This window comes from Anabrus simplex, chromosome 7 (assembly GCF_040414725.1).
Source record: "Anabrus simplex isolate iqAnaSimp1 chromosome 7, ASM4041472v1, whole genome shotgun sequence".
Classification (NCBI taxonomy): domain Eukaryota; kingdom Metazoa; phylum Arthropoda; class Insecta; order Orthoptera; family Tettigoniidae; genus Anabrus; species Anabrus simplex.
Genome location: NC_090271.1, coordinates 112,886,010 through 112,913,628, shown reverse-complemented (window position 1 = coordinate 112,913,628; position 27,619 = coordinate 112,886,010). Strand labels below are relative to the sequence as shown.

Genomic DNA, 27,619 nt, shown 5'->3' with positions numbered 1-27,619 from the left:
AAACGTACGAGATCAAAATGGTATAAGCAAGTAGAGAAAGACTTCACTGAATTAGGATCACCAAATCTTCAGGGTAGAAATGTAATCAGGAAAATTGTTCACACAAGGGGATTTGAGGAAGTTGAGAAGAAACCAACATGATGTACTTGGTCGGAGGAATAGAAATCACAACAATCGATGGAAATGAAGAACTATTGGGCTAGGAGGAAAGCTCAACAAATGTTGATTCCGCGTGGTCCTAAATGACCCATTCGCGTAGAATAATAATAATAATAATAATAATAATAATAATAATAATAATAATAATAATAATAATAATAATAATAATAATATTCGAGGTCTGCAAGTGATGTTTATTTAATACTTACATATTTTACACAATACATATTCAAATTACGACTGAATAAATCTACTTTTAAATGATATGATCATACTCATTAAATAGATTTTTATTGTCCGTACTGCTTGTATATACTTTTCCAGAAGTCCATGCGTTCCTTTTCAAAGTATGTGTCCACTTCAAGTTCTTTGTCAATAAGCAAATAAGCTGGATCTTCTGCGGTGTAAGGCCTCCAAGTTACGGGCAAGAGTTCATTTTTTTGTGGGGTAGGATTTCTGTAACAAACATCAGTAACTTAATGATAAACAAACCTTTTTTACGAAGCAGTATTAGGCAAGATTCGGTCAGACCAATGACTAAAAATTAATATCGATTGGTGATTAACGATTACTCTGTTTCAATCATCACACATGAGTTGATAGTTTTAGTTGCAATCAGTTAGTCATGACTGAAGAAAATGAGAATAATTTTACAACACTCTGTCGAAGGTATAGAGTAATTTTCATTAAGCGGTTTAACGTTGCATTAACACATTGCAGTTTTCAGTGATGGTGGAATGATAAATATTTATGGGATAGGGCTTATTGTAGAAGGTTTTAAATACATTTTGTGGTTCAAATCAGCATTACAAGTTATTTAAGAGAGTTTTCACAGAGATGGTGAATCGTTGTAGAAACAGGTGTAGAGGGACGTAGAAGAATTAATTTTCTGAACTGCAGTGCTGTAAACATAGCATAGCCTGTAGAGCAGTTGTTCTGACATTTTTATTCTGAAATGTTACATTCGTCCTTGAATTAAAGCGGGGCACATGAGATACTTTGTAATTTACTACTCTAATGACTTCCCAGGTGGTCCTGGCAATAACATTAAGTAAATCTATTTGTAAAGGGAAAGTGTTTCACTGAGAACTCACCCTGTCTTGGCGAAGTTAGTCCACATGGTGACCATTCTCTCCCGCACGCGTTTATCGTCCTCCGAGGCGAATAGTTGAGCGATGTTCAACTTAACGTTCCACAGGTAGCCTATGTCGTCTCCATGGCTTACTCCTGCACAAGAAACACTGATGGAAATAACTCAAATCATTTATCAATAACAAACGACATCATTCCAATAAAGGCCCGCAACTTGATGATTGTTGTTTTCATAACAATCAGTCATCATTGATCTATATTTAGGGCTGTTGCTAAGGTGGCAGATTCCCTGTCAATTGATTACCTAGTCTTTCCTTAAACGACTTCAAAGAACTTAGGAATTTATCGAATATTTTCCATGATAAGTTATTCCAATCCCTAATTCCTCTTCCCATAAATTCATGATGATGGCGATGATGATTATGTTTGTTATTCAAAGGGGTCTAACATTTAGGTCATCGGCCCCTCCTATAAATACATATTTACCCCAATTCGTCCTCTTGAATTCCAAGTTTATCCTCACATTACGATTTTTTCCTGCTTTAAAAATCTGAACTCAAATTTATTCGTCTACTAATGTCATATCACGCCATCTCTCCACTGTAAGAAACACCGCTTAGTCAAGCAGTTCGTCTCCTTACTCCAAGGTCTTCCCAGTCCAAAGTTTGCAACATTTTCGTAATACTGCTCTTTTGTCGGAAATCACCCAGGATCTTTTCCAGTTTTCGAATCAGGTAATCCTGGTGTGGTTCGGCACATTGAAATCACACCCTGACTGAGGCCTTACCAGAGAATTATATGCCCTCTTCGTTATATAACCTTCATAGATATATGAAGACCAGCTCACAGTTTTTAAGATTCGGGCAGTATCACGAGGACCAGTTGAATTTGGTAGTATTTCCAAGGACCCATTTTAATAATAATAATAATAATAATAATAATAATAATAATAATAATAATAATAATAATAATAATAATAATAATAATAATAAATACCCAGAAACAGTGGGCTTCATGTTCGCTATACGAGATCAAGTCATTGCCACAAGGAACTACAGAAAGCATAGACTGCTTGATCTACCTGTCTATTCAGATCAGTGCCGACAACGTAATACATCTCAGGAAATCATTAAGCACCTAACCTCATGGTGTCGATTAATGGCAAATACAGACAATAAGTACATATATGACCAAATTGCAAAAAATATTCATCAGAAATTAGCCCGACAAAATGATCTAATCCATTGTACTACAGCATATTGGAAAAGTGAATGTTTTTTGCTAGTGGCCTTACGTCGCACCGACACAGATAGGTCTTATGGCGACGATGGTATAGGAAAGAACTAGGAGTTGGAAGAAAGCGGCCATGGCCTTAATTTAGGTACAATCCCAGCATTTGCCTGGTGTGAAAATGGGGAAACCACGGAAAACCATCTTCAGGGCTGCCGACAGTAGGATTCGAACCCAGTATCTCCCGGATGCACGCTCACAGCCGCGCGCCCCTAACCGCACGGCCAACTCGCCCGGTAAAAGTGAAAATTACGAACTTTACTGGGATAGAAATAGAAGTATCATCACTGATACAAATAATACCTGCAATAGACCAGATATAACTTTTGTAGGTAAAAAATAAGACAATCTGTTTCTTAATTGTTATAGCCTGCCCTAATCCTCACAAACTCCAATCAACAAATACAGAGAAGATATCAAAGTACGCAGATCTAGCCACAGATAGAAAAACCATGTGGAAACTCAACAATGTTATCATAATTCCGGTAGTGATTGGATGTAATGGTATTATACCAAAGACACTACAAAGGAGCACTGAAGCACTTAATCTCCACCCTCTCACTTACAGAGAATTACAAAAAGCAGCAATCCTGGCCACTTGCCATATATAGTAAGGAACTTTATTGCTATGAACCATCCACTATGTACAGAGGACTAATGAAAATCGTCTACTAAAGATTTTGACTATTTATGTATTGTAAATATCCTATAAATATCTGTCATATTTATTTGTCAACACTGTATATAAGTAGCCTATATATGTATGGAGAAAATATGCGTATGTACTAGATAGTACTTTTTCTATCTACATTGTACCGAAGAAGCACATAAACCCAATTGTAAAATTGTGAATTACATAATAATAATAATAATAATAATAATAATAATAATAATAATAATAATAATAATAATAATAATAATAATAACAATGGTATACCTTCAGTTCTGACATGGCAGAAATTTTCATTTGACGCCGTTCAAACTGCCTGCGCGTCAATTTCGACGTTCCATTTTACTCTACTAGGGAAACCGCAACTTTGCTTGGCGGCGTATGACTGAGTTTTAAGAAATGTTGTCGGATAAACACCAAATGCGTCCTCAAAGATATTTTAAACGCGGAAATCGTACGACACTGGGTGCTGAATTTACTTTCTTTTCTGTCTTTCAAATATTCGACTATCTTTATCAGGTTTGAACCCGCGCTCGTGGGATCTAAAGGACGATATTCTACCACTGATCCTCTTAACGTGCTGGAAGTTAACGACATGGAACAGTTGAATTTCAACTGGGATCGCCCCCAATAATTTGTCATCTGAATTACAACGATCAATCAAATGCGGCACTGAGGTCAGCCCTCTGAAAATTATGAGGTGACGTGTGGTCAGCCTACCGAATCCTCCCGGCCGTTATTCTTGGCTTTCTCAGCCGGAGCCGCTATCTCACTATCAGACGGCTGCTCAATTGTAATCATGTAGGCTGAGTGAACTTCAAAATAGCGATCATATCGAGGTAAAAAAAAAAAAAAAAACTGACCTTGCTGAGAGCCCGGAGCCTCCGGACAAGAGGCAGGCACTATGCCCGTAATATTGAAAGAAGCGTTTTGACAGATAGGGTTGGAGGGCGGAGCATTCCACGTGCCATTGCACGGTGTTGCCACATTCCTTTCTCCTTCCCTTTGCATACGGCTCACTTGTTCGTTCTTTCAGACCGCTGTGTTCTCTTGTACGTAAGTCAAAAGTGAGAGGTTTGCCAACTCCAAGCAACACGAGCCGGCCAGCAGGCTTATCTCCATGGCAACCGTAGTGGGTTTGCCCTCGTTTCCATGGCAACCATACCCCCTACTCCCTTCTCCCCACCCAGGCAGGCAGTAAACGGACCCTCTAAAAACTGTCAGAACTCATCTTTCAATATGACGACTATAGAGCCCTGCATTGTCGCGTTTCGCTCGAGTGTGGGCAAGGGATCAGTTAGTTGGCTAGTGTACCGCTAGATGGAGTGAGTGTGCAAGGCTTTTTCGTCCGCCAGAAAACTAGGAGGGAGTGATGCTCGTGAGGAGCAAGGGACACTCGCGGTGATATACTGAGAGTCAACTTAAGACCTTAGCGGTCCCTTTGATGTTAGTCAGACTTCTGGTCGGTGAAAAGGCTTCCGCAGCGCCAAATAGTTCCCTAGGTTTGTTACTTGTTCCTGAAGTCAGGAGCTTCCTTCAGTTTGGTTAGATATTCTGGTGAACTGACTTGATGAATTAAAATTTTTGCCCTGTATAAATATGGAAAATATATCACAGGTTGTATGTTATTCGGGTTCGTTACCAACTCTTATATTTCATACGTAGATGGCTGTGAATAGTTATTGTTCTCAGTGGTGTATGTAGCAAAATAATAATAATTTAATATGATATTGATATCTTATTGCACTGTGTACTTAGTAAGTTTGTTCGAGTTCATTCCACTGTTGATAAGTTCGCATAATAGGTGGGACGTTGAAGATGGATCCAAGAAAAATGTTGGCAATACTGGCTGCAACAGCGTGTTCACTGTTCAGTATTCATAATGGCTGCCAGCTGTGAGCAAGACGTGTGTGATGCTGTGACGCTTGAGTTCCCTGTGAAATACTTTAAAGCTAACAAAAGTAGAGGAAAATAAAGTAGAAAATCTAAACCAAATTGTTTTAAACGTTTACAGTAGCCTACGAGATTAGAATCCACTGTGGACTGTGGAAGACGTGAAAAAGTCCGCGCAGCTGATCGGCATTTCTGTGTACAGTGTTTACGCCGTTCGCTTGGAATGGAAAATCCAAGTCTCTAGAGAAAGAACGATGTGTCAGCTCAGCACTCGCCGTAAATAAAACAGGAAAGGCCTTAACACGGTATGGGAATAGGATCTTTGGCGTATTCGATGATAATAATAATAATAATAATAATAATAATAATAATAATGTGTACTTTACTTTATATTCGCAACCGCCCTCTACCTACAGAAATGTTGTCATGAGAGGATTATGAGTTCGTTTTTACCTTCCGAATGACGAGACTACAATATTTACAACATTCCTGGAAGCATTGTATTTTGCAATCCCACTCACCGGTGGGTTTTTCAGCTTTTTTAACTATGAGAAACTGCCACTGACAGTCGTTGCACGAGAGCGGAATCGAATACGTATGTTGTAAGTCTCCATGTGCCTCACGCAAATCGCATTATGAAACAAAAATAATTCTTGCTTCTCTTGCCTCGGAATTCGTCAGTAATCTGTAGGTTTTACATGGTCAATAAAGGAATAAATAGGTATGGTACGTAATCAAAGTACAGCTATGTGAAAGGCAGTGATTTCGTTTGATGCTTCACTATTTCAGAATGAAGTACTGTACTTGTCAGATGGACGCACGGCGTTAATGATAAGCTGGTTGTGGCGGAGATGGGGAACCAGGACGAGACGGGAAGGGGGAACAGGGGACGTGCTCACATGCGGAAGGATACTTTTCTTAAGCTCTTAACTTGAATTTCAGTATAGTTGCTTAGTCAACATGGGGCGGGAGACTAAAGAGGTGGTGAAAGTTAAACTTGTAAGTCACGAATACAGTTTAAGGAAGCTAGTAGGCTTCAAGAGTGATGTGTGGGAAAAGTTTTCTATTGCAATTAATCTTGATGGTAAGCAGGTAGGCTATGTATCCTGTTAACAGTGTTCTTCATTGTTAACATATAAGGCTACTACACCACATCTGAGGTCACACATTACAGGGACGTAAAATCAATAACGTCACCATTGAGGTCACACGACGTGTCGACAGAACACAGAAAAATTGCTTACGCAGAAATGTGTAAAAATGTGCACTTCCGATTTACGTACTTTCAGTGCCATGTCGGGTGATGGCTTTCGTGAGATGTCGTAAGGTTGTAAATATTGGTGCACAGTATGGAAGAGGAAATAGAGATAATATTCCACCCCCTTCTAAAACCATCTAGCATAACACACAAACAAAGGCGTCTGTAATACTTGTGAAGAAGGTCATTAGGTTGATCCTAAATGGACAATGAAAAGTCTTGTCATAGCGACATCCGTTTTCCCAGACAAGAAACTGGACAAAATATCAGAAAGGAAATTAAAGATAAGCTCATTGAACTGGGAATAGAGTCTGAACATACACATCTGTTTCAAGTTCGATCGAGGATCAAATATATTGAAGGCCCTTGAACCTTACCGCCATTACCCATGTATCACACATTGTTTGAATACAGTATTGAAACACGTTTTTGATTAACTTTATCTCGAATCGAATTAGGAAAATATATCACAATCAGTGCTACAAAAAGTTCATTTTATGAAGAAAACTGATTGTTAATTACTTTGAAAGAACACTAAACTATACTGAATTCAGATGTTGTACAATACGATACATGAGCTTTTTGTTTTTATTCTGATACTTTTTTTTATAAGTGACATTTGTTCGTGGCGTCGATATCTATAGATCTTTTGCCACTACTTGCACCATATGATATGAACCTGCGTGTAAGTGGAATTGTGGAAGTGTAGTGTGTTCAATGTGAGGAAAGGAATGTTAAGGACGACACAAACACCCAGTCCTCAGGCCAGGGATATTAATTATTTACAATTAAAAACCCCTGACCCGGCCGGGAATCGAACCCGGGGCCGCCGGGTGACAGGCGGACACTTTATGAGTTACTTAAACTCAAAGAGTACTAGAAGGCTATGATAACAACCTGGTGGGACGTATCGTCGGCTGTCTGAAACCCTTTTAGAGGCGACTGATGTTCTCGAAGTGGATACTTAGCCGACAATTCAATTGGTACTTCTGTGGGTTCATAAGCTTAAGTATCTCTGTAGACCAAGAAATGAGGGCACTAAAGTACGTTTAAACTTTACTCGGCACCTATGAAAACAGATATACAGTACAGCAGCGGCTCGTGATGATAAAAATGGGTGGAGCACATTCAACATATCAGGAACACTAGGAATCAATTAAATCAATTAAATTAATCTTACCTTTTTATTTCTTGTATATCAGCTCAATTCTCCTGTCTTTGGCAGTAGCAAATTCTTCCGTTACTCGATTATTGAAGTCCGGTATGGAATGTACCATCTTTTTCTCGATCGATAACATCGCCAGTGCATTCAACCTCTCATTCCCGATGGAACTTCGCAAAAATGTCTTTATTCTTTTCAGAGTGGAGAATGACCGTTCAGATTCAACAGTCGTCATTGGTATGGTGACAATTATTTTTAAAACAATCATACACTCGGAAAATGTTCGTGTCATTCCATTTTCATAGAAAAATTGCAAAAGAGGCAAAGCACCGAATGTACAGCGAAGATCTTCACGGCTGTACAACATTTCTAATTCGGTTCGCAATTTTGGACCGTTTATCGCAGGATACAGCTTCAGGGTCGTCTGGAAGTCATGCTCAGGGAATGAATTGCAGGCACTGCGGAAAGTTATCTGTGAAGAAAAGGCTTAGATGCACACAGATGATCAGTGAACTGAAATCTATCATTGATGCTACTTATAATAACATCACAAACTTCCACGGCTGCCAGCCTATTGGTTGAACTGTTTGCATGATCAACGCATTGTCGTTTTCTCAGTGGCTCTGTTGAAAGGCTTTCTTCCGTTTCGTAGAGTTGGCGAACATTGGCTGTCGCATTAACAAAATTTGTGACAAACTCTCTCATCTTCACAGCATCAATGTCTCTTTTCTGAATGCAATCAAAGAATATTGCAACATGTGGCATAATCTTGTGATAGAAATTAAGCCAGTAGGTGAACTGAGGATCATTCAGAATTCGAACAAATCCCGTAGCTTCAGTGGAAGAATTCCTGTCACTTGTTTCGTGGTCTCTGATATCTTCAAAACATTTTAGCAAATTATCACGATGTTCATAAACAGTGTTCACAGTGCGATGTTGAAAATACCATCGTGTAGGTGGAACACTGCCTAACTTCTTATGAACTGACTCGATCAGGTAATCCACTCTTTTCGGAGATCTTGAAAAAAAAGTCCCTATACCTTGCAAGTCCTGAAAAAATATTCTGCTGTGCGAGGATGAAGATGTCGCTTTCTGAAGAATAAGATTGCCTTGATGAGCGTAGCAGTGAATATAATTTGCGTTGGGATATTTTTTTTTTGACGAAACACTGAACCCCGCCCTTCTGACCGCTCATAACTGATGCTCCATCATATGTTTCACAGATTAATTTTTTAGGGAATTTTTCTACTCCAATTTCACGCAACTGTTCAAGAATTGTCACTGCTACACCACCGGCACTTCTATCACTGATCCCAAAATAACCCCAGAACTTTTCAAACAATTTCCCTTCGATCTGGTACCTCAAAATTATTGATAAAAGTGTTCTGCATGAATTGTCTGTAGTTTCATCAGCCTGGATGGATAAAAAGTCTACATCTCCTATTTATGTTACCATATGCTTCCTACAAACAGCCAACATTGCTTCCAAAAGTTCATTTTGAACGGCCTTGGATGTTCCCTTAAACACACTTGAATTTTTCTAAGTGGTCCTTCAAAACATTGTCAAGAGCAGCGGTGTAATTAATCAGTACTTTAAAAACACCAGGGTTATCTGAATCCTCTTTCTCGTCATGACCACGCAAAGCCAACTCAAATTCCCCACAAAATTTAATAGCATCAATGATACGCGACAAAATATATCTATTTTTGTCTACAAGCTCGTTGTGCTTTCGGATAGACATCCTATATCCATCATCGAGTTGCAACCTGATGTCAGCCTTGCCCAATACGGCAAAACTCATTTCGTTATCTAAATGAGTTTTCGACAAACAATTTTTCTTGCTCTTTTCTGGTAGATGTTTTAAGTCTTTCACTACCGAGCTCGATAGCTGCAGTCCCTTAAGTGCGGCCAGTATCCAGTATTCGGGAGATAGTAGGTTCGAATCCCACTGTCGGCAGCCCTGAAAATGGTTTTCCGTGGTTTCCCATTTTCACACCAGGCAAATGCTGGGGCTGCACCTTAATTAAGGCCACGGCCGCTTCCTTCCCACTCCTAGCCCTTCCCTGTCCCATCGTCGCCATAAGACCTATCTGTGTCGGTGCGACGTAAAGCAACTAGCAAAAAAAAAAAAAAAAAAAAGTCTTTCACTCCCGTTTTTGTCCATGTTTCTTCTCCGCCGAATAATATACACGGGAAGCAAAACAGCGAATCACTTATTGGACAACCACACAGACATTCCCACTTTTCGTACACGTTCTTATTAAAACTGCGATTGTAGGTTCTATTTTTATCTTTGAACACTTGATTTATGGTAAGCTCTGGCCTTGGTCGGCCCGTTTCTTTAGCTAATAATTTGTTTTCGTAATTAAGAGATTTTGTTTGTAAGTAGCTCACTTGATTTATTTTAAAAACACGTATGCTCGCACAGGAATACACTCAGATACATCACACTAATATTCACACACTTTTCAGACTTACAATGAACATCGACACGGATGGACACTATTAATCTAACAGACGTACAAGGTAAGCATAGGTTTGCTTTTGCGCGCGTTAATAATACATATGCCGACAAGAAAGTGTAGCTGGGTGCTATCTAGTAGGCTGTAGGAGAAGTAAGTTCAAAATACGATCTAGCGCTGAAGTGTCACGTCGTAGAAATACTGTGACCGGGTCAATGGAATTTGCCATGACCCTCTTCACCCCTCACAGCTCGCAGAATGAGGGGATGATGTTCAGGTATAAGAACGAGTCGGTCCCATCCGGGATTAGACCTTTACTATGTTGCCTAGTTTAGTCCAGGGCTGTTAGAACAAGAGCAACCATGGTAAATCATAGCCTCTTGAACTCACTGAAGGTGGTCGTAACAGTAATCGTACATAATGTTGTTCTGATTTATAATAGTTTTAATTGGTGGAGGGGCACGTGACCATGTGACCTAAAGGCAGAATCGCGCCTGATACAGTATATTTGTCTGCTAAGATCAACATTTTGCCTCACAAATCTTTATTTCATTTGTTACAATTCTCATAGAAGATTCGGAAACTTAAAGGACGTGCACTCCACTACTTGCAAGAGAATGTATCGTCTGAAGAAGTGCACGAAATAGGTACTTTCCTGTAGCTATTTTCTCGTAAAATAAAATTTTTGCCCCAAGAAGAGAAATAATATTTGTTCAGTGTCGCAAAGCACATGTCCACCGAGCTCGATAGCTGCAGTCGCTTAAGTGCGGCCAGTATCCAGTATTCGGGAGATAATAAGTTCGAACCCCACTGTCGGCAGCCCTGAAAATGGTTTTCCGTGGTTTCCCATTTTCACACCAGGCAAATTCTGGGGCTGTACCTTAATTAAGGCCACAGCCGCTTCCTTCCCAGTCCTAGCCCTTTCCTATCCCATCGTCGCCATAATACGCTACGACGTAAAGCAACTGTATTCACATTTTTGTTATAGTTTTTAGGCCCATTCGTCGTAATAACTCTCCAGTCACCAAACAAAGAATGAAATCGTTATTATTAGCGGATTGACATGATACTGAAACTGATGAGGCAAACACGAAGTTGACCTAAATCTTGTAATTGTTGACGACGAGCCACTTAAATGCTGGAACAAAAACTGTACACTTTACCGCAAACTTGTAACAAGTGCGTACCAAGTGCAGCAAGTGAAGTAACTTTCAGTGCCGCTGGATATCTGTCGTCAGATGGAAGAAGCTCTCTTGACCCAGACAGAGTCAATGATATTTTGTTGATACACAATAGCAAAGCAAAAAGCAAAGTCACCTCCGTACAGGCCTTTGTCGACAACCCTGAAGACGGCTTTCAGTGGTTTCCCATTTTCACACTAGGCAAATGCAGGGGATGTACGTAAAGTAAGACCACGGTCGCTTCCTTCCCACTCCTAGCCCCGTCCTATCCCACCGTTGCCATAAGTCCTATTTGTATCGGAGCGACGCAAAGGATATATTTAAAAAAATATTTATTCTACATAATTGTTACTTTCTTTACCCCAACACATACATTAATTTACGTTCGGTCTAGTGTACAGGAATAAAGATACATATTATATATATTTAAACAATTGCAAGGGCAAACAAAATATAAGAAGGAACACAATTTACTGTTTTATTTCGTTGTTCGGAGTTCTAATTCATATATTATTTATATTTTATCAGAATGTGTTGTTAAATATGATAATTATATTTAATGTCGTTTACAAGGAAAAAAATACATATTTAATTTTCATTGATTCAGTGTCTGTAATACGAAGATGTCACTAAATATAAATTATAAGTATTAAAAAGATAAATCAGGACAAACGTAAATATTACGGCATTGTTTTATCGCTTTCTAATAAAAATTCAACTGATCGCCTGTTGTTTTCTGCGATTGTCCTTCTCGCTAGCATAGTTCGCTGGTCAACATAGTTACAAGCGCTCTCCGCTTGGGGGAACCCGCTCGAGTCCAGGATCTTCGAACGAATACGAGCAAGTGAAAAGCATACATTGCAGTGCTCTAGCAGGCACACTAACTCCTTGACCGAGGGGCCGTCTTACTGAATATTACCTACTATTCGCGCACCTTTTAATGATATATGGACACCCTAGTGCTGAATCGGTAGACCTCGGCAATCTTCGAGAATCGTATTAGCAACCTTTGAACACAAAACTGTGAATCGATTATGCATCGCCATGAGACATCTGGCGTACACTTTACGTACTAGTACTGTTGTTGTTTACACAGCAAAGTCAAACTATAGAATTCATGCTCGGAACAAGATTCGCATCGAGAAATGTTATATAATATTATATAATGTGCGTGTGATACAGTTGTTGGCTTAAGATAATCAAGGTTTAGAAAATTCATATTGATCGATCATATTGTCGATTCAATTCAGGTTTCATTTGCATTAAGTTGGCAGTATTACCGGAACCGGTATAGCTCCCTCCTTACTACACCCCCCCCCCCCCACCGCCGCCGCCGCCGCACAAAAATCTATCACTAAAAGGTGCGCGAGTAGTAATCTAGTTTAAGAGGTGAGGTCAGTTTTGCCAACTGTAGGAACTTCTGACCCTTTTTCCCGTGATGTATGGTAGTAGGGACGTATTTCTGAATCAGTCTCAAAATGTAGGGTAATTTTGGTTAAGTGATGAGAGCAAAACTTAAATTACAAGATAATTGCTATGAACCGTTCAAGTCCAGCTTCATGCTGTATTTGTGTGGCTGAGTAGGTGGAAATGATCCCATAATATGTGGATACTTGTGCAAGGTTAATCTCTCTGATCCATCCCTGCCAGAATTATCTTACGTCTACCAGTTGAGCAATGCATTCATCTGACCGTGTACTTATGTACTAGGTTACGTTGCCCAAGAATATCACTGGAATTTCATACTTATTTGTCTCTTAAATCGAAGAAAATAATTGGTAAGAGTAAAATATGGTGACATTTAATAAATATTATTAATTATTAATACATCAATATATACATATGCACATCGTACACGACTTTGTTTCGTACGTCACTGCGCTTTATTATGTCTTTTGTTTTTAAGATTTGACCGTCTACCTCTTATGGAGTTCTTTGCTTTAGTTTTCTTCAGCGATTCTCGAAATGACGATATGCAAGACTTAACACGACATAGTCATAATGTGTTAATTACTATTGGTACAGGGCTAGTCATAATTTGTTAATTACTCGAACTAAAAAATCATAATAGGCCCTATGTTAATTATTCGTATTATTGGTCCAGGGCTAGCTGGTCGTGGGTGTTATGTAGCAATAGAAGACCATACTAGTTTGAAGCTCAAACAAGAGGATTAAAGATTCAGACTTCCGAGGCGTAGTATTCGACATTCTTTTGTATCAGCACTGGACCTGAACAGGTAACCAGTGCTACTGAAGAAAGTCGTGTGGGCAGGGAAATAGTTGTGGCTAGGTATATAATATATTTTGAGTCTAATAATATTTCCGACCTGGAAAGCCAAGAATAACAACCGAGAGGATTCGTCATGTTGACCACATGACACCTCATAATCTGCAAGTCTTCGGGTTGAGCAGCAGTCGCTTGGTAGGCCATGGCCCTTGAGAGCTGTTGCGCCATGGGGTTTGGTTTGGAATAAGGATATTTACTAATGGTCACCAAATTTTACTTTTCTTCGTTGTGCCTCGAAATATCGTTATATGACGATGTTGAGGGGAGAAATACTGGCCCGCAGCACAATTACCACTTAGAACGAAAATTCGTTGATCTAGTTCATGCAATTCGGAACCTTAGATGACAGAACCAGAGTTCTAAGCTGAGATATAACCACATAGTGGTTTTTGTAGGACAACGACGATGTATACATTTCTGTTGATATCAGTGGAATAGAGTGGGTATTACAGGCAGTCAAACGTACCTTCGGTATAACGGTAGACAGTCCATTTAGAGGAACACATGTTTAAATACAACACGTAGTTGAGCAATACCGTTTGTTTGTTTGTTTGTTTGTTTGTCTGTAAAGCAACTATCACTACCACACAAACTCATAACTACCCTCTCTTTTCGATCAGTGGAGAGAAAGTAAAATGTAGTAGACAAATAAAACATTGGTACACACATGCCCAATGTTATGAATGTTATGTGTAGCGGCCTCTCGACGAGTGAAGCCAGCACGCGGTGTAGTACTGCGTAGCCGAGCGCGCCAATTCAAACATTCGAACTTCAACGCTTTCTGTAGATTGCACGAATTAATTTCCGAATTAAGTATTCTGGCCACTGTGCTATTCTTGGCTCATTTAACGTGTGTGCAAATTTTACGTAAGATCGGCGAATCCCGTGAGCCTCCGTGGTTCAGATGGCAGCGCATCTGCTTCTCACTGCTGGGTTCCGTGGTTCAAATCCCGGTCACTCCATGTGAGATTTGTGCTGGACAAAGCGGAGGTGGGACAGGTTTTTCCGGGTATTCCGGTTTTCCCTGTCATATTTCATTCCAGCAACACTTTCCAAAATCATTTCATTGCATCTTCCATTCATTAATAATTGCCTCAGAGGAGTGCGACAGGCTTCGGCAGCCGGCACAATTCCTATCCTCGCCGCTAGATAGGGCCTACATTCATTCCATACCTGACCCGATCGAATGACTGGAAACAGGCTCTGGATTATCATTCATCGGGGAATCCCCGGTACGCGCCCTTCCCTTGTAAGTGATACATGTTCTGCGGGTCATTATTTCTCCCCTAAACATTGTCACACAGCGGTTTTTCGAGGCACAACGATGATATGATAGGTCTGAAGTCCGCAGGCTGGTTGGATCCTCAAACAGTAACGATGTGCAGTCATGGAGAAACCGCAAAGAAAGTAAAAAACAGTGACGGTGCCATAATGAGGCATACAAGGCAAGTACAGGGATTATGCAGCTGTCGTTACTTTCCTCACTGGACCGGAAACTGGCATTGCACCGCTATCGGCCATGGGAGTAGCACACTTCATAACATCACGGCGCACTGATCGTGCACCAAATGTCATTACTCAGCGACACCCATTGCCCACCAGTTTCCCTGCTATCACAGCCGTAATATAATGAGACCAAGAATTCAGTGGAAGCTACATTTTATTATGGCCTGTGCCAAGAGACAGGTGCGAAAATACTACATCCATCAGGAAATACTAACAGCAGCTAGAAAGGTATGGTATATGAATTACCTTACCGTCAAAGAGAAGAGACAGTTTTACCGAGCTCGATAGCTGCAGTCGCTTAAGTGCGGTCAGTATCCAGTATTCGGGAGATAGTGGGTTCGAACCCCACTGTCGCAGCCCTGAAGATGGTTTTCCGTGGTTTCCCATTTTCACACCAGGCAAATGCTGGGGCTGTACCTTAATTAAGGCCACGGCCGCTTCCTTCCCACTCCTAGCCCTTTCTGGTCCCATCGTCGCCATAAGACCTATCAGTGTCGGTGCGACGTAAAGCCAATAGCAAAAAAAAAAGAGACAGTTAATGATGCACTTTATAATTTACGTAAGCAAAGATATAAAAATATAAGAAATAGAACTTAGTATAATCCATCCCTGTATGGTTGACATTTTGCCTGTTGTACTCACCCTTCATACCAGTCAGATTAAGAGCCAGCTTCATGAAGCCCAGCACGCTCTCGTACGCCAATTCGTACACGTAGTTCGGCTGGTCACTCATCTTTGCTTGTAGGGCCACGGTATGATCAAGTCCAACAAGAAAGAAACGATCGCTGCAAAGCTTTAAAGAAAATTTTGGTTGAGTATTCAGTGTTTCAATTTACACTTCATTTAAGTAGAAAACTGATTTGAAAGTTTCAATAAACATATATACCTAGCTTCATGCGGAGATTTCGCACTGTATTGGAGAAAATGGCATCGTACTGCAAAAAGTGCTGAGATTTATTTCGTAAAAAATAATTGTTGTCAATAAAAATTATATATATAACAATTCTTTTACTGTGAATAGTTCCAGACTTTGGAATTCCTTACCAGTCAGTGTCAGGGACAGTGATTCATTAACTAAACTCAAGGGATCTTGCCGAGTTACCTGTTAATAATGACGCTCCCGACTGACATGTGTGAATGGCGATAATGTGTTTCTCTGGTGTATGTAGACCTGGTTGATAATTGTGTAATATGTGCGTTTACCGGGAGAGTTGGCCGTGCGCGTAGAGGCGCGAGGCTGTGAGCTTGCATCCGGGAGATAGTAGGTTCGAATCCCACTATCGGCAGCCCTGAAAATGGTTTTCCGTGGTTTCCCATTTTCACACCAGGCAAATGCTGGGGCTGTACCTTAATTAAGGCCACGGCCGCTTCCTTCCAACTCCTAGGCCTTTCCTATCCTATCGTCGCCATAAGACCTATCTGTGTCGGTGCGACGTAAAGCCCCTGGCAAAAAAAAAATGTGCGTTTATTTTGTATGTGTGTGTAAAGGGGAGATAACAACCTGAAACCAGTTCCGATTTCAGCAGTTGTAAACGCTCTCCTTTTCTCAATATCACTGTGAAATGCACACGGAATAGGGATTATATATCACTCATCCCGGAGAAAAACCACAGATGTCATTTTTTGGTTTTTAATTTTTTTCAATGCTCTCTATCCTTTGACACTAACAAGATAAGTCATTTCGTCATAATATTGAAGAAATAACCAAATTTTACTTCCATATTATTCAAGGAATACAAAACAGTCCTTGGTAAGGATCAGATAAGTTGAGTTATCTTGTTAATATGCTGAATATTGTTATTAAATGTGGCTTCACCCAGATAAGTCAGTTTGTCTTATGTGTAATATATTTTCTGTGGTTATTGTGGACGAGGACGTTATTATCTTCTATATGAATTATTGGCAGTGAGTTTACACACAAATGCTTCTGTCAAAAAGAACGATTGAATCTTACTAGCTAACAATACACAAATGTGACTTTGTTTTTATTGGTCCACATAAGAAAATAATGCCTGGTGAATATAAGATAAGTCACATTCATTCACATTCCAAAGCAGATACTTCATTCAATTTTTGAATTAAACAAAATCCAACCAAAACCATTATTTAAACAATTGTTTCATAAAACTCAAAAATCCTTCCCCTGAACACTTCAGTTTTTTGAATTACGGTACCTTGTTATTCCCTGGGTTGAGTGATATATTTATAGGATGTTCGTAAGATACTATAAGTACAAATAATATTACGGGAGGTAGGGATGAATGTCCTCAGTGTCTAAAATATCATTTTCTTTTTAAATTTAGCGAATGGCTTGTCCGAGGAAGGAGCTTGAAGCAGAGCGCGACATTTGTGAGGTAGGTAGTAGCTCGTTTGCCCCTCGGCTTATACCACCCGCTGTACCATGTTTCAGGCGGTACGCATGCATAGTGTGAATACATTTCGCAGGTGTATCACTTCACCGCAGCTTCAAGTAGTATGCAACCGTAATGTGCAGTAAACAATTCTGCAGCTGTACACATCACTTCACTGCGGCTTCAGGACGTATTCTGCATGTTAAGCTGGTTCCTAGTTAAGCATGCGTAACGTGTGAGAAAGAATTCTAAATTCAGTACATCACTACACTGCAGTTTCTGATATTATGCATGCGTAAGTTGAATGTAAATATTCTACGTACAAGAAGCGAACGTTATCACACTAGAAAATATCGTAATGTATGCCAGCAAAGCCCTAAGTCACTCATTAAATGATATCTGGGCTACCAACATGAAATACACTGACTGACAGAGCAAATGCAACACCAAGAAGGAGTGGTCAGAACTTTATGCCAATTGCAGGGTAGACTGACGTCACTGAGGTATGCTCATGATGTGAAATGCGCCGCTGTGCTGCGCACGTAGCGAACGATAAATGGGACACGGCGTTGGCGAATGGCCCACTTCGTACCGTGATTTCTCAGCCGACAGTCATTGTAGAACGTGTTGTCGTGTGCCATAGGACACGTGTATAGCTAAGAATGCCAGGCCGCCGTCAACGGAGGCATTTCCAGCAGACAGACGACCTTACGAGGGGGTATGGTGATCGGGCTGAGAAGGGCAGGTTGGTCGCTTCGTCAAATCGCAGCCGATACCCATAGGGATGTGTCCACGGTGCAGCGCCTGTGGCGAAGATGGTTGGCGCAGGGACATGTGGCACGTGCGAGGGGTCCAGGCGCAGCCCGAGTGACGTCAGCACGCGAGGATCGGCGCATCCGCCGCCAAGCGGTGGCAGCCCCGCACGCCACGTCAACCGCCATTCTTCAGCATGTGCAAGACACCCTGACTGTTCCGATATCGACCAGAACAATTTCCCGTCGATTGGTTGAAGGAGGCCTGCACTCCCGGCGTCCGCTCAGAAGACTACCATTGACTCCACAGCATAGACGTGCACACCTGGCATGGTGCCGGGCTAGAGCGACTTGGATGAGGGAATGGCGGAACGTCGTGTTCTCCGATGAGTCACGCTTCTGTTCTGTCAGTGATAGTCACCGCAGACGAGTGTGGCGTCGGCGTGGAGAAAGGTCAAATCCGGCAGTAACTGTGGAGCGCCCTACCGCTAGGCAACGCGGCATCATGGTTTGGGGCGCTATTGCGTATGATTCCACGTCACCTCTAGTGCGTATTCAAGGCACATTAAATGCCCACCGCTACGTGCAGCATGTGCTGCGGCCGGTGGCACTCCCCTCCCGTACCTTCAGGGGCTGCCCAATGCTCTGTTTCAGCAGGATAATGCCCGCCCACACACTGCTCGCATCTCCCAACAGGCTCTACGAGGTGTACAGATGCTTCCGTGGCCAGCGTACTCTCCGGATCTCTCACCAATCGAACACGTGTGGGATCTCATTGGACGCCGTTTGCAAACTCTGCCCCAGCCTCGTACGGACGACCAACTGTGGCAAATGGTTGACAGAGAATGGAGAACCATCCCTCAGGACACCATCCGCACTCTTATTGACTCTGTACCTCGACGTGTTTCTGCGTGCATCGCCGCTCGCGGTGGTCCTACATCCTACTGAGTCGATGCCGTGCGCATTGTGTAACCTGCATATCGGTTTGAAATAAACATCAATTATTCGTCCGTGCCGTCTCTGTTTTTCTCCAACTTTCATCCCTTTCGAACCACTCCTTCTTGGTGTTGCATTTGCTCTGTCAGTCAGTGTATTTAACTTCACTTTTTTATTTTGGACGTCATACGTATTCAGATCCCCACAATAACCAGCAGGAAGTAAATATTTGTACTTATCTCCCAAACACCCTGTATATAGGTCTATTGCATCAAAAAGAGGATAGTCCGCCTCTGTGGTGTAGTGATTAATGTAATTAGCTGCCACCCCTGTAGATCCGAGTTTGATTCCCAGCTCTGCCACGAAATTTGAAATGTGGTACGGGGCTGGAACGGGTTCTACTCAGCCTCAGGAGGTCAAATGAGTAGAAGGAGGTTCGATTCCCAGCTCAGCATCCTTGAAGTGGCTTTCGGTGTTTTCCCACTTCTTCTCCAGGCATGCCAGGATGGTACCTAACATAAGCCCACGGCCGCTTCCTTCCCTCTTCCTTGTCTCTCCTTTCCCAACTTCCCATCTCCCCACAAGGCCCCTGTTCAGCATAGCAGATGAGGCCGTCTGGGCGAGGTACTCGTCACTCTCCCCAGTTGTATCCCCAACCTAAAGTCTCACGCTCCAGGGCACTGCCCTTGAGATGGTAGAGGAGGGATCCCTCGCTGTGTCCGTGGGGAAAACCAACCTTGGAGGGTAAACGGATTAAGGAGAAAGAAAGAAAGAAAGAAAGAAAGAAAGAGAAAGAAAGAAAGAAAGAAAGAAAGAAAGAAGATAACAAAAGCAAGAAATAATAAAATTTAAAAATATCCTGAAAATTAGCTATTTTCCCCCCACTTTGATAGTTTACTGTAAATAAATATACTAAACAGCACGTAATTGCAAATTCCGAAGCGTAGCTTCAAAATTCTGAATCCCTCACGAACCATTAGTTATCAAATAAATGTGTTTATATTAAGTACAATGACACAAGCTCATCTTATTGATTCGTTGTTCACGGCGAGAATTGGAAACACCTTGTTGTAGAATGTGAGCCAGTGGCTGAAAACAAGAGTTTCACATTGTGCATTAAATTACAAAAGATTTGCGAACTGTTAACTTCCTACGTGGTTACAGAGCCTACACGTACCGTCCAGTATTTGTCTGCATGCCGATGTTTTACGTATTATCACCGTAAATATGAATATTTTGTACTTACATCCTTCAAGTTGTTCCTATTCTCATCAGTTATATTCTTTCCATCAAAATAAAAGTCTCTTATTTTCAAGGCCACATTCTTTGATTCTTGAGATCCCATTCTCAAGTTCAGGTCAACCGGGACGAGACGCTCAATTTCGGTATTAATCTTGTCAAAGCCAGTTATCCTTTCGAACATACCTGTAAAAAAGGGCTTCATATTACATATATCAAAATAGAGAGGGATTTTGACAAGTGATGGCGGATACAAGAAGGCATTCAGTCAATCTGCACGTTAATTCGATTATTCTTCTCAACTTGAGCATGTTATAATAATAATAATAATAATAATAATAATAATAATAATAATAATAATAATAATAATACCGAGCGAGTTCACCGTGCGGTTAGATTCCCGCAGTTGTGAGTTCAAATTCGGGAGATAGTAGGTTCCAATCCCACCGTCGGCAGACCTCACGATGGTTTTCCGTGGTTTCCCGTATTTATATCAGGCTGTACGTTTATTAAGCCTCCAGCCGCTACCTTCCCAATCCCAGCGGTTTCCCATGCTTCACTTGCTGAAAACCTTCGACGTATTAATGCGAAGTTAAACTAGTAGAAAAAAAGGTAAAAGAAAATAAGTCCTCGTCTATGGTGTAGTGGTTATTGTGATTACGTAGCTGCCTCCATCCGCCCCCCTCCCAGGATGCCCAGGTTCGATTCCAGGCTCAGCCACGAAATTTGAAAAGTGCTAGGAGGGCTGAAACGGGGTCCACCTAGCCTCTGGAGGGCAACTGAATAGAGGGGGGGGGGTTCGATTCCCACCTCAGCCGTCCTCGAAGTGGTTTTCCGTTTTTCCCACTTATCCGCAGGCAAATGCCTGGATGGTACCTAACTTCAGGCCACGGCCGCTTTCTCCCCACTTCCTTGTCTGTTCCTTCCAATCTTCCCATCCCCTCACAAGGCACCTGTTCAGCATAGCAAGTGAGGCCGCCTGGGCGAGTTACTGGTCCTCTTTCCCAGTTTATCTCCCGACCCAAAGTCTCATGCTCCGGGACACTGCCCTTGAGTCGGTAGAGGTGGGATCCCTTGCTGAGTCCGGGGGGAAAAAAGCAACCCCGGATGGTAAACGGATTAGGAAAGAAGAAAGAAAAATACAGTAATAAAAATAATAAAACCGAGTGAGTTCGCTGTGCGGTTAGGATCGCGCAACTGTGAGCTCCCATTTGGGAGGTAGCAGGTTCGAATTCCACTGTCTCCAGCCCTGAAGATGGTTCTCCGTTGTTTTCCATTTTTACACCAGGCAAATGATGGCGCTGTACTTTAGTTAAGGCCACGGCCGCTACCTTCCAAATCCCAGCTCTTTACCATCCTTCCGTCGCCGAAAAGCTTCGATGTATTAGTGCGACTTTAAACAAGTAACAAAAGAAAGTAAAACACTTCTTTTTGTTCACCGATAGTCGCTCTTCATCGTTCCATTTCTCTTCTCCTTGAATTGGCATATCAATTTTTGTCTTGGTTTTATGTAAACTCCTTTGAATTCCCGTTCTCTCTAATATTCATTTTATTATAGTTCTAATCGATGATGCAGACGGTGCAAATGTCTTACGGAATTTTTTGACATTTTGGAGTAATGAAACGAAGAAAACCCCATGGAGCTACAACCCTGATGGGGCTTGCCGTAACAAGCGATCGCTGCTCAGCCCGAAGGCCCGTAGGTTACGACATTATGCAAGGTCAGTGCGACGAATTCTCTCGGGCGTTGTTCTTGGTTTTCTAGACCGGGGTCTCCATTTCACCGTCAGACAGTTCTTTAATTGTAATCCTATAGGCCGAGTGGACCTCTAACCAATCCTCTGGTCCAAGTAAAAAAATTCCGACCTGACTTGGAATCAAACCCGGGGCCCCCAGGTGAGAGGAAGACATACTATGCCTAGAGCGCGGGGCCGGCATTTTGGATTAAAATATATGCATATTCTCAGTACGACTCATTGACTGAATGGTCAGTGTTGAGGCCTTCAGTTCAGAGGCCCCCGGCTTTGATTCCCGGCCGGGTCGGCGTTTTAGCCCCGTTTGATTTATACTACTGGCCCGGGGACTTGCTGTTTATGTTTGTTCCAACACTTACCTCTTCATATTCAGGCAACACACTACACTACCAACCTCCACAGAAACACGCAATGGAGATTACCTCGCTCCATATATTGTTGCCGTCAGGAAGGGTATCCGGCCGTAAAATAGGGCCAAATTCACTTGTGTGACATAGTTCGTACCCGAGAATTCACAGTTGTGAGAAAAGCGGAAGAAGGAAAAAGAAGAAGATATGTTCTAAATTTCTCACCGAATCTTTCTTTCTCTGTTTTTATCTTTCTTTTTCTTTCTTAATCCATTTACACTCCAGGATTTTTTCCTCGGACTCGGCGAGGAATTCCACCTCTACCGCCTCAAGGGCAGTGTCCTGGAGCGTGAGACTCTGGGTCGTGGTATACAACTGGGGAGAAGGAGCAGTACCTGACCCAGGTGGCCTCAGCTGTTATGCTGAACAGGAGCCTTGTGGGGAATGGGAAGATTGGAAGGGATAGACAAGGAAGATGGAAGGAAGTGGCCGTGACCTTAAATCATTTGCTTGAACGAGAAGTGGGAAACCACGGAAAACCACTTCGAGGATGCCTGAGGCGGAATCAAAACTCCCTCTACTCAGTTGACCACCCGAGGCTGAGTTGACCCCGTTCCAGCTCTCGTACCACTAATCACATTTCGTGGAAGAGCAGGGAATCGAACCCGGGCCTCCGGGGGTGGCAGCTAATCACACTAAGCACTACACCACAGAGGTGAACTTCGCTGAATCTGCTGCACTAAACTCCCTTGTCAACTTATTTCCCAATGCTTCCTCATACAATAATATACTTTTAATATAGAAGTCACAGTAAACAAACTGCTGCAGAAGCTTCCTGCTTATTCACCTTGTATGACATTTCACACTTCCTGCTGCAAGAACCTCCTATGTAATGAGTACTTGCAGTGACGGTTCAATATTTCTTGATTTATTTAGTTAGATGGCTGCACTGAGCACCTACGTAATGTTATTTAGAAAGTGTAGCCATGTGTTAAACGTCATTTGTGTACTTGCTGAGTATCCGAATGAACTGGTTTTTTTTTCCAGCTAATGTATGTTTTGGCATCCGGAGCCCACTCAGCCAGTTAATTATGTAAGTAAGGGATGTATTCCGCGTCCGTAGATTACCAATATGTCTGCCCCTGGCCTCAAATATATATTATAAAGTTGTTACTTTACGAGTTAATTTAGCTATTTCTCCGTAGTCTCGAAATTTTCTTCCTTGTAACTGTGTCAAAGCCTATTCTTTGCCGTCGCGATAATTCAATGTAGGAATTTCTTTGATCCTCTTCTTATTTCGCAGGTTTATTTATGGCTTTCGTGATCACGCGTTCTCCAGTAAAAGTAGATCTTGAAAATCTTCTTCTTTCAATGGTATTCTTCTTAAATCTTAAGATTTTAGGTGCGTTTAGTCTCTTCAGATTGACACGACCATTCAATTATCCATTTTTCAATAGTAGAGTGTCTTAACAATTCTGAATCCTTCTTTGTTTCGGTCACTGCTATATTGATCTTTTCTACTTCGATCTCTATATATACCGTATGTTTTGATATAAATGACTGAGATAACGCATCATGTTTAACTTAGATATTGGCAACTGCGTCCATTTTAGCTCCATTGAATTATCATTTTAAGACAGTGAAATGGCACAATATCAAATAACCACTTGCAAAACATTTTTTTAAATTCATGTCCACAAATTAGTCCACACCACCGAAACTTAACTTTCAGAACATCCTTCTACATGTATGTACTTACTTCTTTTAAGGGTGTACGGAATGCCCTATGCTCCCAATGATAAAATCGGCTGTATATATTGTACCTTTTCTCTGAAACCACTGGAGGTAGACACTTCAAATTTTTGCAGCTTATAGTTGAATGTCTTGGTCTTCTACTGAAACAAGCATGATTTTTATAACGACCTACTTAAGGAAGATATTATTTTTTATTTTGAAACTAGAAATTTTTGGTATTTTTAGAATATATTTTTGCTAATAAAATTTGTAATATTCAGACAAATTAAAAACTGTTGTTTCAGCAATTGAAAGAGGTATTTGTAAGTATCTCCTACAAATTTCAAGTTCATATATTCAAAACTGGCTGAGAAAATGCACCTTAAATATTAAAAAAGTAAACTTACGGGAAACGGGCTTTAAAGTTATCACATCAATGCATGCCAGGTCCATAGCTTGGATTATCTTCATCTTCTTCAAATTCTTCTTGTAGTCACTTCTTGGCACCTCTCCTGTCCTTTTTGTCTTGAAAAGCTTTTCTTTTAAAGGGCATTTTCATCAGACCTTAGCATCAACAGTACGACACTTTCAGAACTTTGCAACTTGTGATGTTTCCCTGGTTAAAACTTGAAACAGCATCATATACACCTAAATGAAGAGTGCTGATACCCACAAACACTGTTTTGGGTAGGCGGTTCCAGATGACACTATTTACACATTCCTTTGGCTTTTGTGTCCTGCCGTGCAGGCATTTTTTCAGGAGATTTTTGTCAAAAAGATCCCTGAAAATTGGTTTGATTTCATCCATAATGGCTGGTGGCAAACTATGACGAAGGTTATATTTCTCCCCTGTTACTTTGCTCCTGTTATATTTGCACCAGCTGTCTGTCCCTGAAGAGCACAAGCCATGTACAGGATTTTCATTACTGGAATAAATGTTGAAATATGATGCCCTGACAGCTTTCCTCATTGCTTCCACATTATCAGTATTTTTCCTGATGGTCAGACCATAGTAATTATGGACAGTATCAATGACTGAATCAGTCAATCTGTTCTTACCCTCTAATATTCTACCATCAGTAAGTTTATTTCCCTTTATGCTTGATTTTAGTCTTCTCAATCTTGTCCCCATACGTTTCCGAACGTGACCAACACATTCCAGTTTGGTTATATTTACATCATTTCCATAGGGCTTAGAATCCTGAACAACTTTGAAAGCCTTAGAGTCACCATCCCGTAAGTAATACAAATACCTACCATTGTACCACTGAATAGAACGTTGGTCAAGTGACTTGCAAGAGACCGTCATGTCTACTCACAGCAGAAATCTAGCGTGCGTCATCATATAAATAATTTTAAAAAGCACACTTGTAGTTATCATATCATCATAATGCATACACCATTTTAAAGAGGGCATTTGACATATTAAGAAATAACAATAATATAAAAATGACAAATTTTTGGCAAAATACCCATTTCGTATCCCCTTAACTTTTTTCATATAATCTTTTGACCGCACATAAATACTTATTGAAGTCCCCTCCCCTTTACCATTCTTGAAACACCCAACCTGAGATTTTTTGTTCATCCCCTTGTTCTAAACCCTCGCTTGCTGTTACTCAAAATTTGACCTCTTACCTGTTCTGTATACGTTAGGCTACTAGCGTGTTGTGCTGTGGTCTTATTATGTAGAGGGGGCATATCTTACACTCCGAGCACTTTGTCACGGGACAAATGCGAAACCACTGTACGTACTACCGCCTCTGTGGTGTAGTGGTTAGTGTGATTAGCTGCCACCCCCGGAGGTTGGGGTTTGATTTCTGGCTATTTCACGAAATTTGAGAAGTGGTGCGAGGGCTGGAACGGGGTCCACTCAGCCTCGGGAGGTCAACTGAGTAGAGGGAGAGTTTGATTCCCTCCATAGCCATCCTGGAAGTGGTTTTCCGTGGTTTCTCACTTCTCCAGTCAAATGCCGGGATGGTACCTAACTTAAGGCCACGGCCACTTCCTTCCCTCTTCCTTGTCTGTCCCTTCCAATCTTCCTATCCGCCAACAAGACCCCTGTTCAGCATAGCAGGTGAGGCCACCTCGGCGAGTTACTGGTCCTCCTCCCTAGTTTTATCCCCCTACCCAAAATCTCACGCTCCAGATCACTGCCCTTGAGGCGATAGAGGTGGGATCCCTGGCTGAGTCCGAGAGAAAAACCAACCCTGCACGGTAAACGGTTTAAGAAAGAAGGAAAGAAAGAAAGAAAGAAAGAAAGATAGAAAGACTACAGACCGTATTGCTCTCGCTGTCAGGTGGTAGCGGACCACAGCTCCGAAGATGTTGGGTTTATGACCGATGTTTACGGAACTTGCTTTCCTTCGCTTGCTGCGTGATGCCACCTCTGTAAATATTGGAACCTTTTTCGAGTACACTCTTTATACGAATTATATATTTAAACCAATACTCACTCGAGAGCACGATGAGCCCTTCTCCACTGTTTATTCCGCCAAGGTAGGGTACTTTATTGAAAGAGCCGTCTGTCAAGATATCTAGCGGTTCCCGAGGAAGAAATTCCCCATCCAAGGACGGCGGGAAAGCCACGGGAATCCCTGTTTCATAATTCTGAAACACATGTGTAAAGTGCATTAGCGCACGGTAAATCGTATTCACTGACGAGCCGAAATCTTAGAACGGTCTTCCTAAAACGGACAGATAATTCACTTGTTATGACCTTCATAAGCATACAAACATCTTTATTATAAACTGTTATTTTCGACGTTCAGTCTGCAAGTCTCTGTGAACGAACTGAGCACACCCATAGTCCTCTATTTGCAGCTAACTGGGTGGCCTTTTTAAATTCCACCTTTCTTTTTTTTTTACAAGTCGCTGTACGTCGCATGGACACAAATAGGTCTTACGGCGACGATGGGACAGGAAAACCATCTTCAAGACCGCAGACAGTGGGGTTCGACCCCATTATCTCCCGAATACTGGATACTGGCCACACTTAAGCGACTGCGACTATTAAGCTAAGTACCATCTTTCCCACACCTTTAAATAATATCTCTAACCATCATCGTCTTAGTCTCACTTGGCTTCCCTTACCTTTTTATAATAATAATAATAATAATAATAATAATAATAATAATAATAATAATAATAAAGCTCGGCTGAGTGGCTCAGTCCGTAGAAATGGTAGCCATCTGAGCCCAAGTTCACGGTTTCGATCCCTGATCAGGCCTGTGGTATTTGAAGGTGATCAAATATGCCGGCTTCTTGCCAGTAGATCTATCGGCACGTGAAAGACCTCATGCGGCACAAAATTCCTGCACCACGGCGTCTCCGAAAACCGTAGTTGTTAGTGAAACGTAAGATCGATAGAAATTAATAATAATGCTAATAGTAGTGTAATAATAAAAATAATTTTATGTGTGTAATATATTATCCGCACACTTTATCTTGGTGCATTTACACCCTAGTGCTGAATCGGTCGACCTCGGCGATCTTCGAGATTCGTACTGGCAACCTTTGAAACACAAACTATGAATCGCTTAAGC

At 41.5% G+C, this 27,619-nt stretch overlaps 1 protein-coding gene across 3 annotated transcripts in view; it reads left to right on the top strand.

The window, feature by feature from the left end:
- LOC136877313 (bile salt-activated lipase) overlaps positions 1–27,619 on the top strand; it is a 325,663-nt gene that overhangs the window by 157,011 nt on the left and 141,033 nt on the right. Inside the window, exon 2 of one of the 3 annotated variants that reach the window (XM_068228608.1) lies at positions 17,265–17,315. The exons of the other annotated variants lie outside the window; for them this stretch is intronic. Coding sequence (XP_068084709.1) covers positions 17,268–17,315 — 48 coding nt within the window. The 5' untranslated portion in view covers positions 17,265–17,267. The remainder of the gene's footprint in view (positions 1–17,264; positions 17,316–27,619) is intronic. 3 annotated transcript variants of the gene reach the window in all.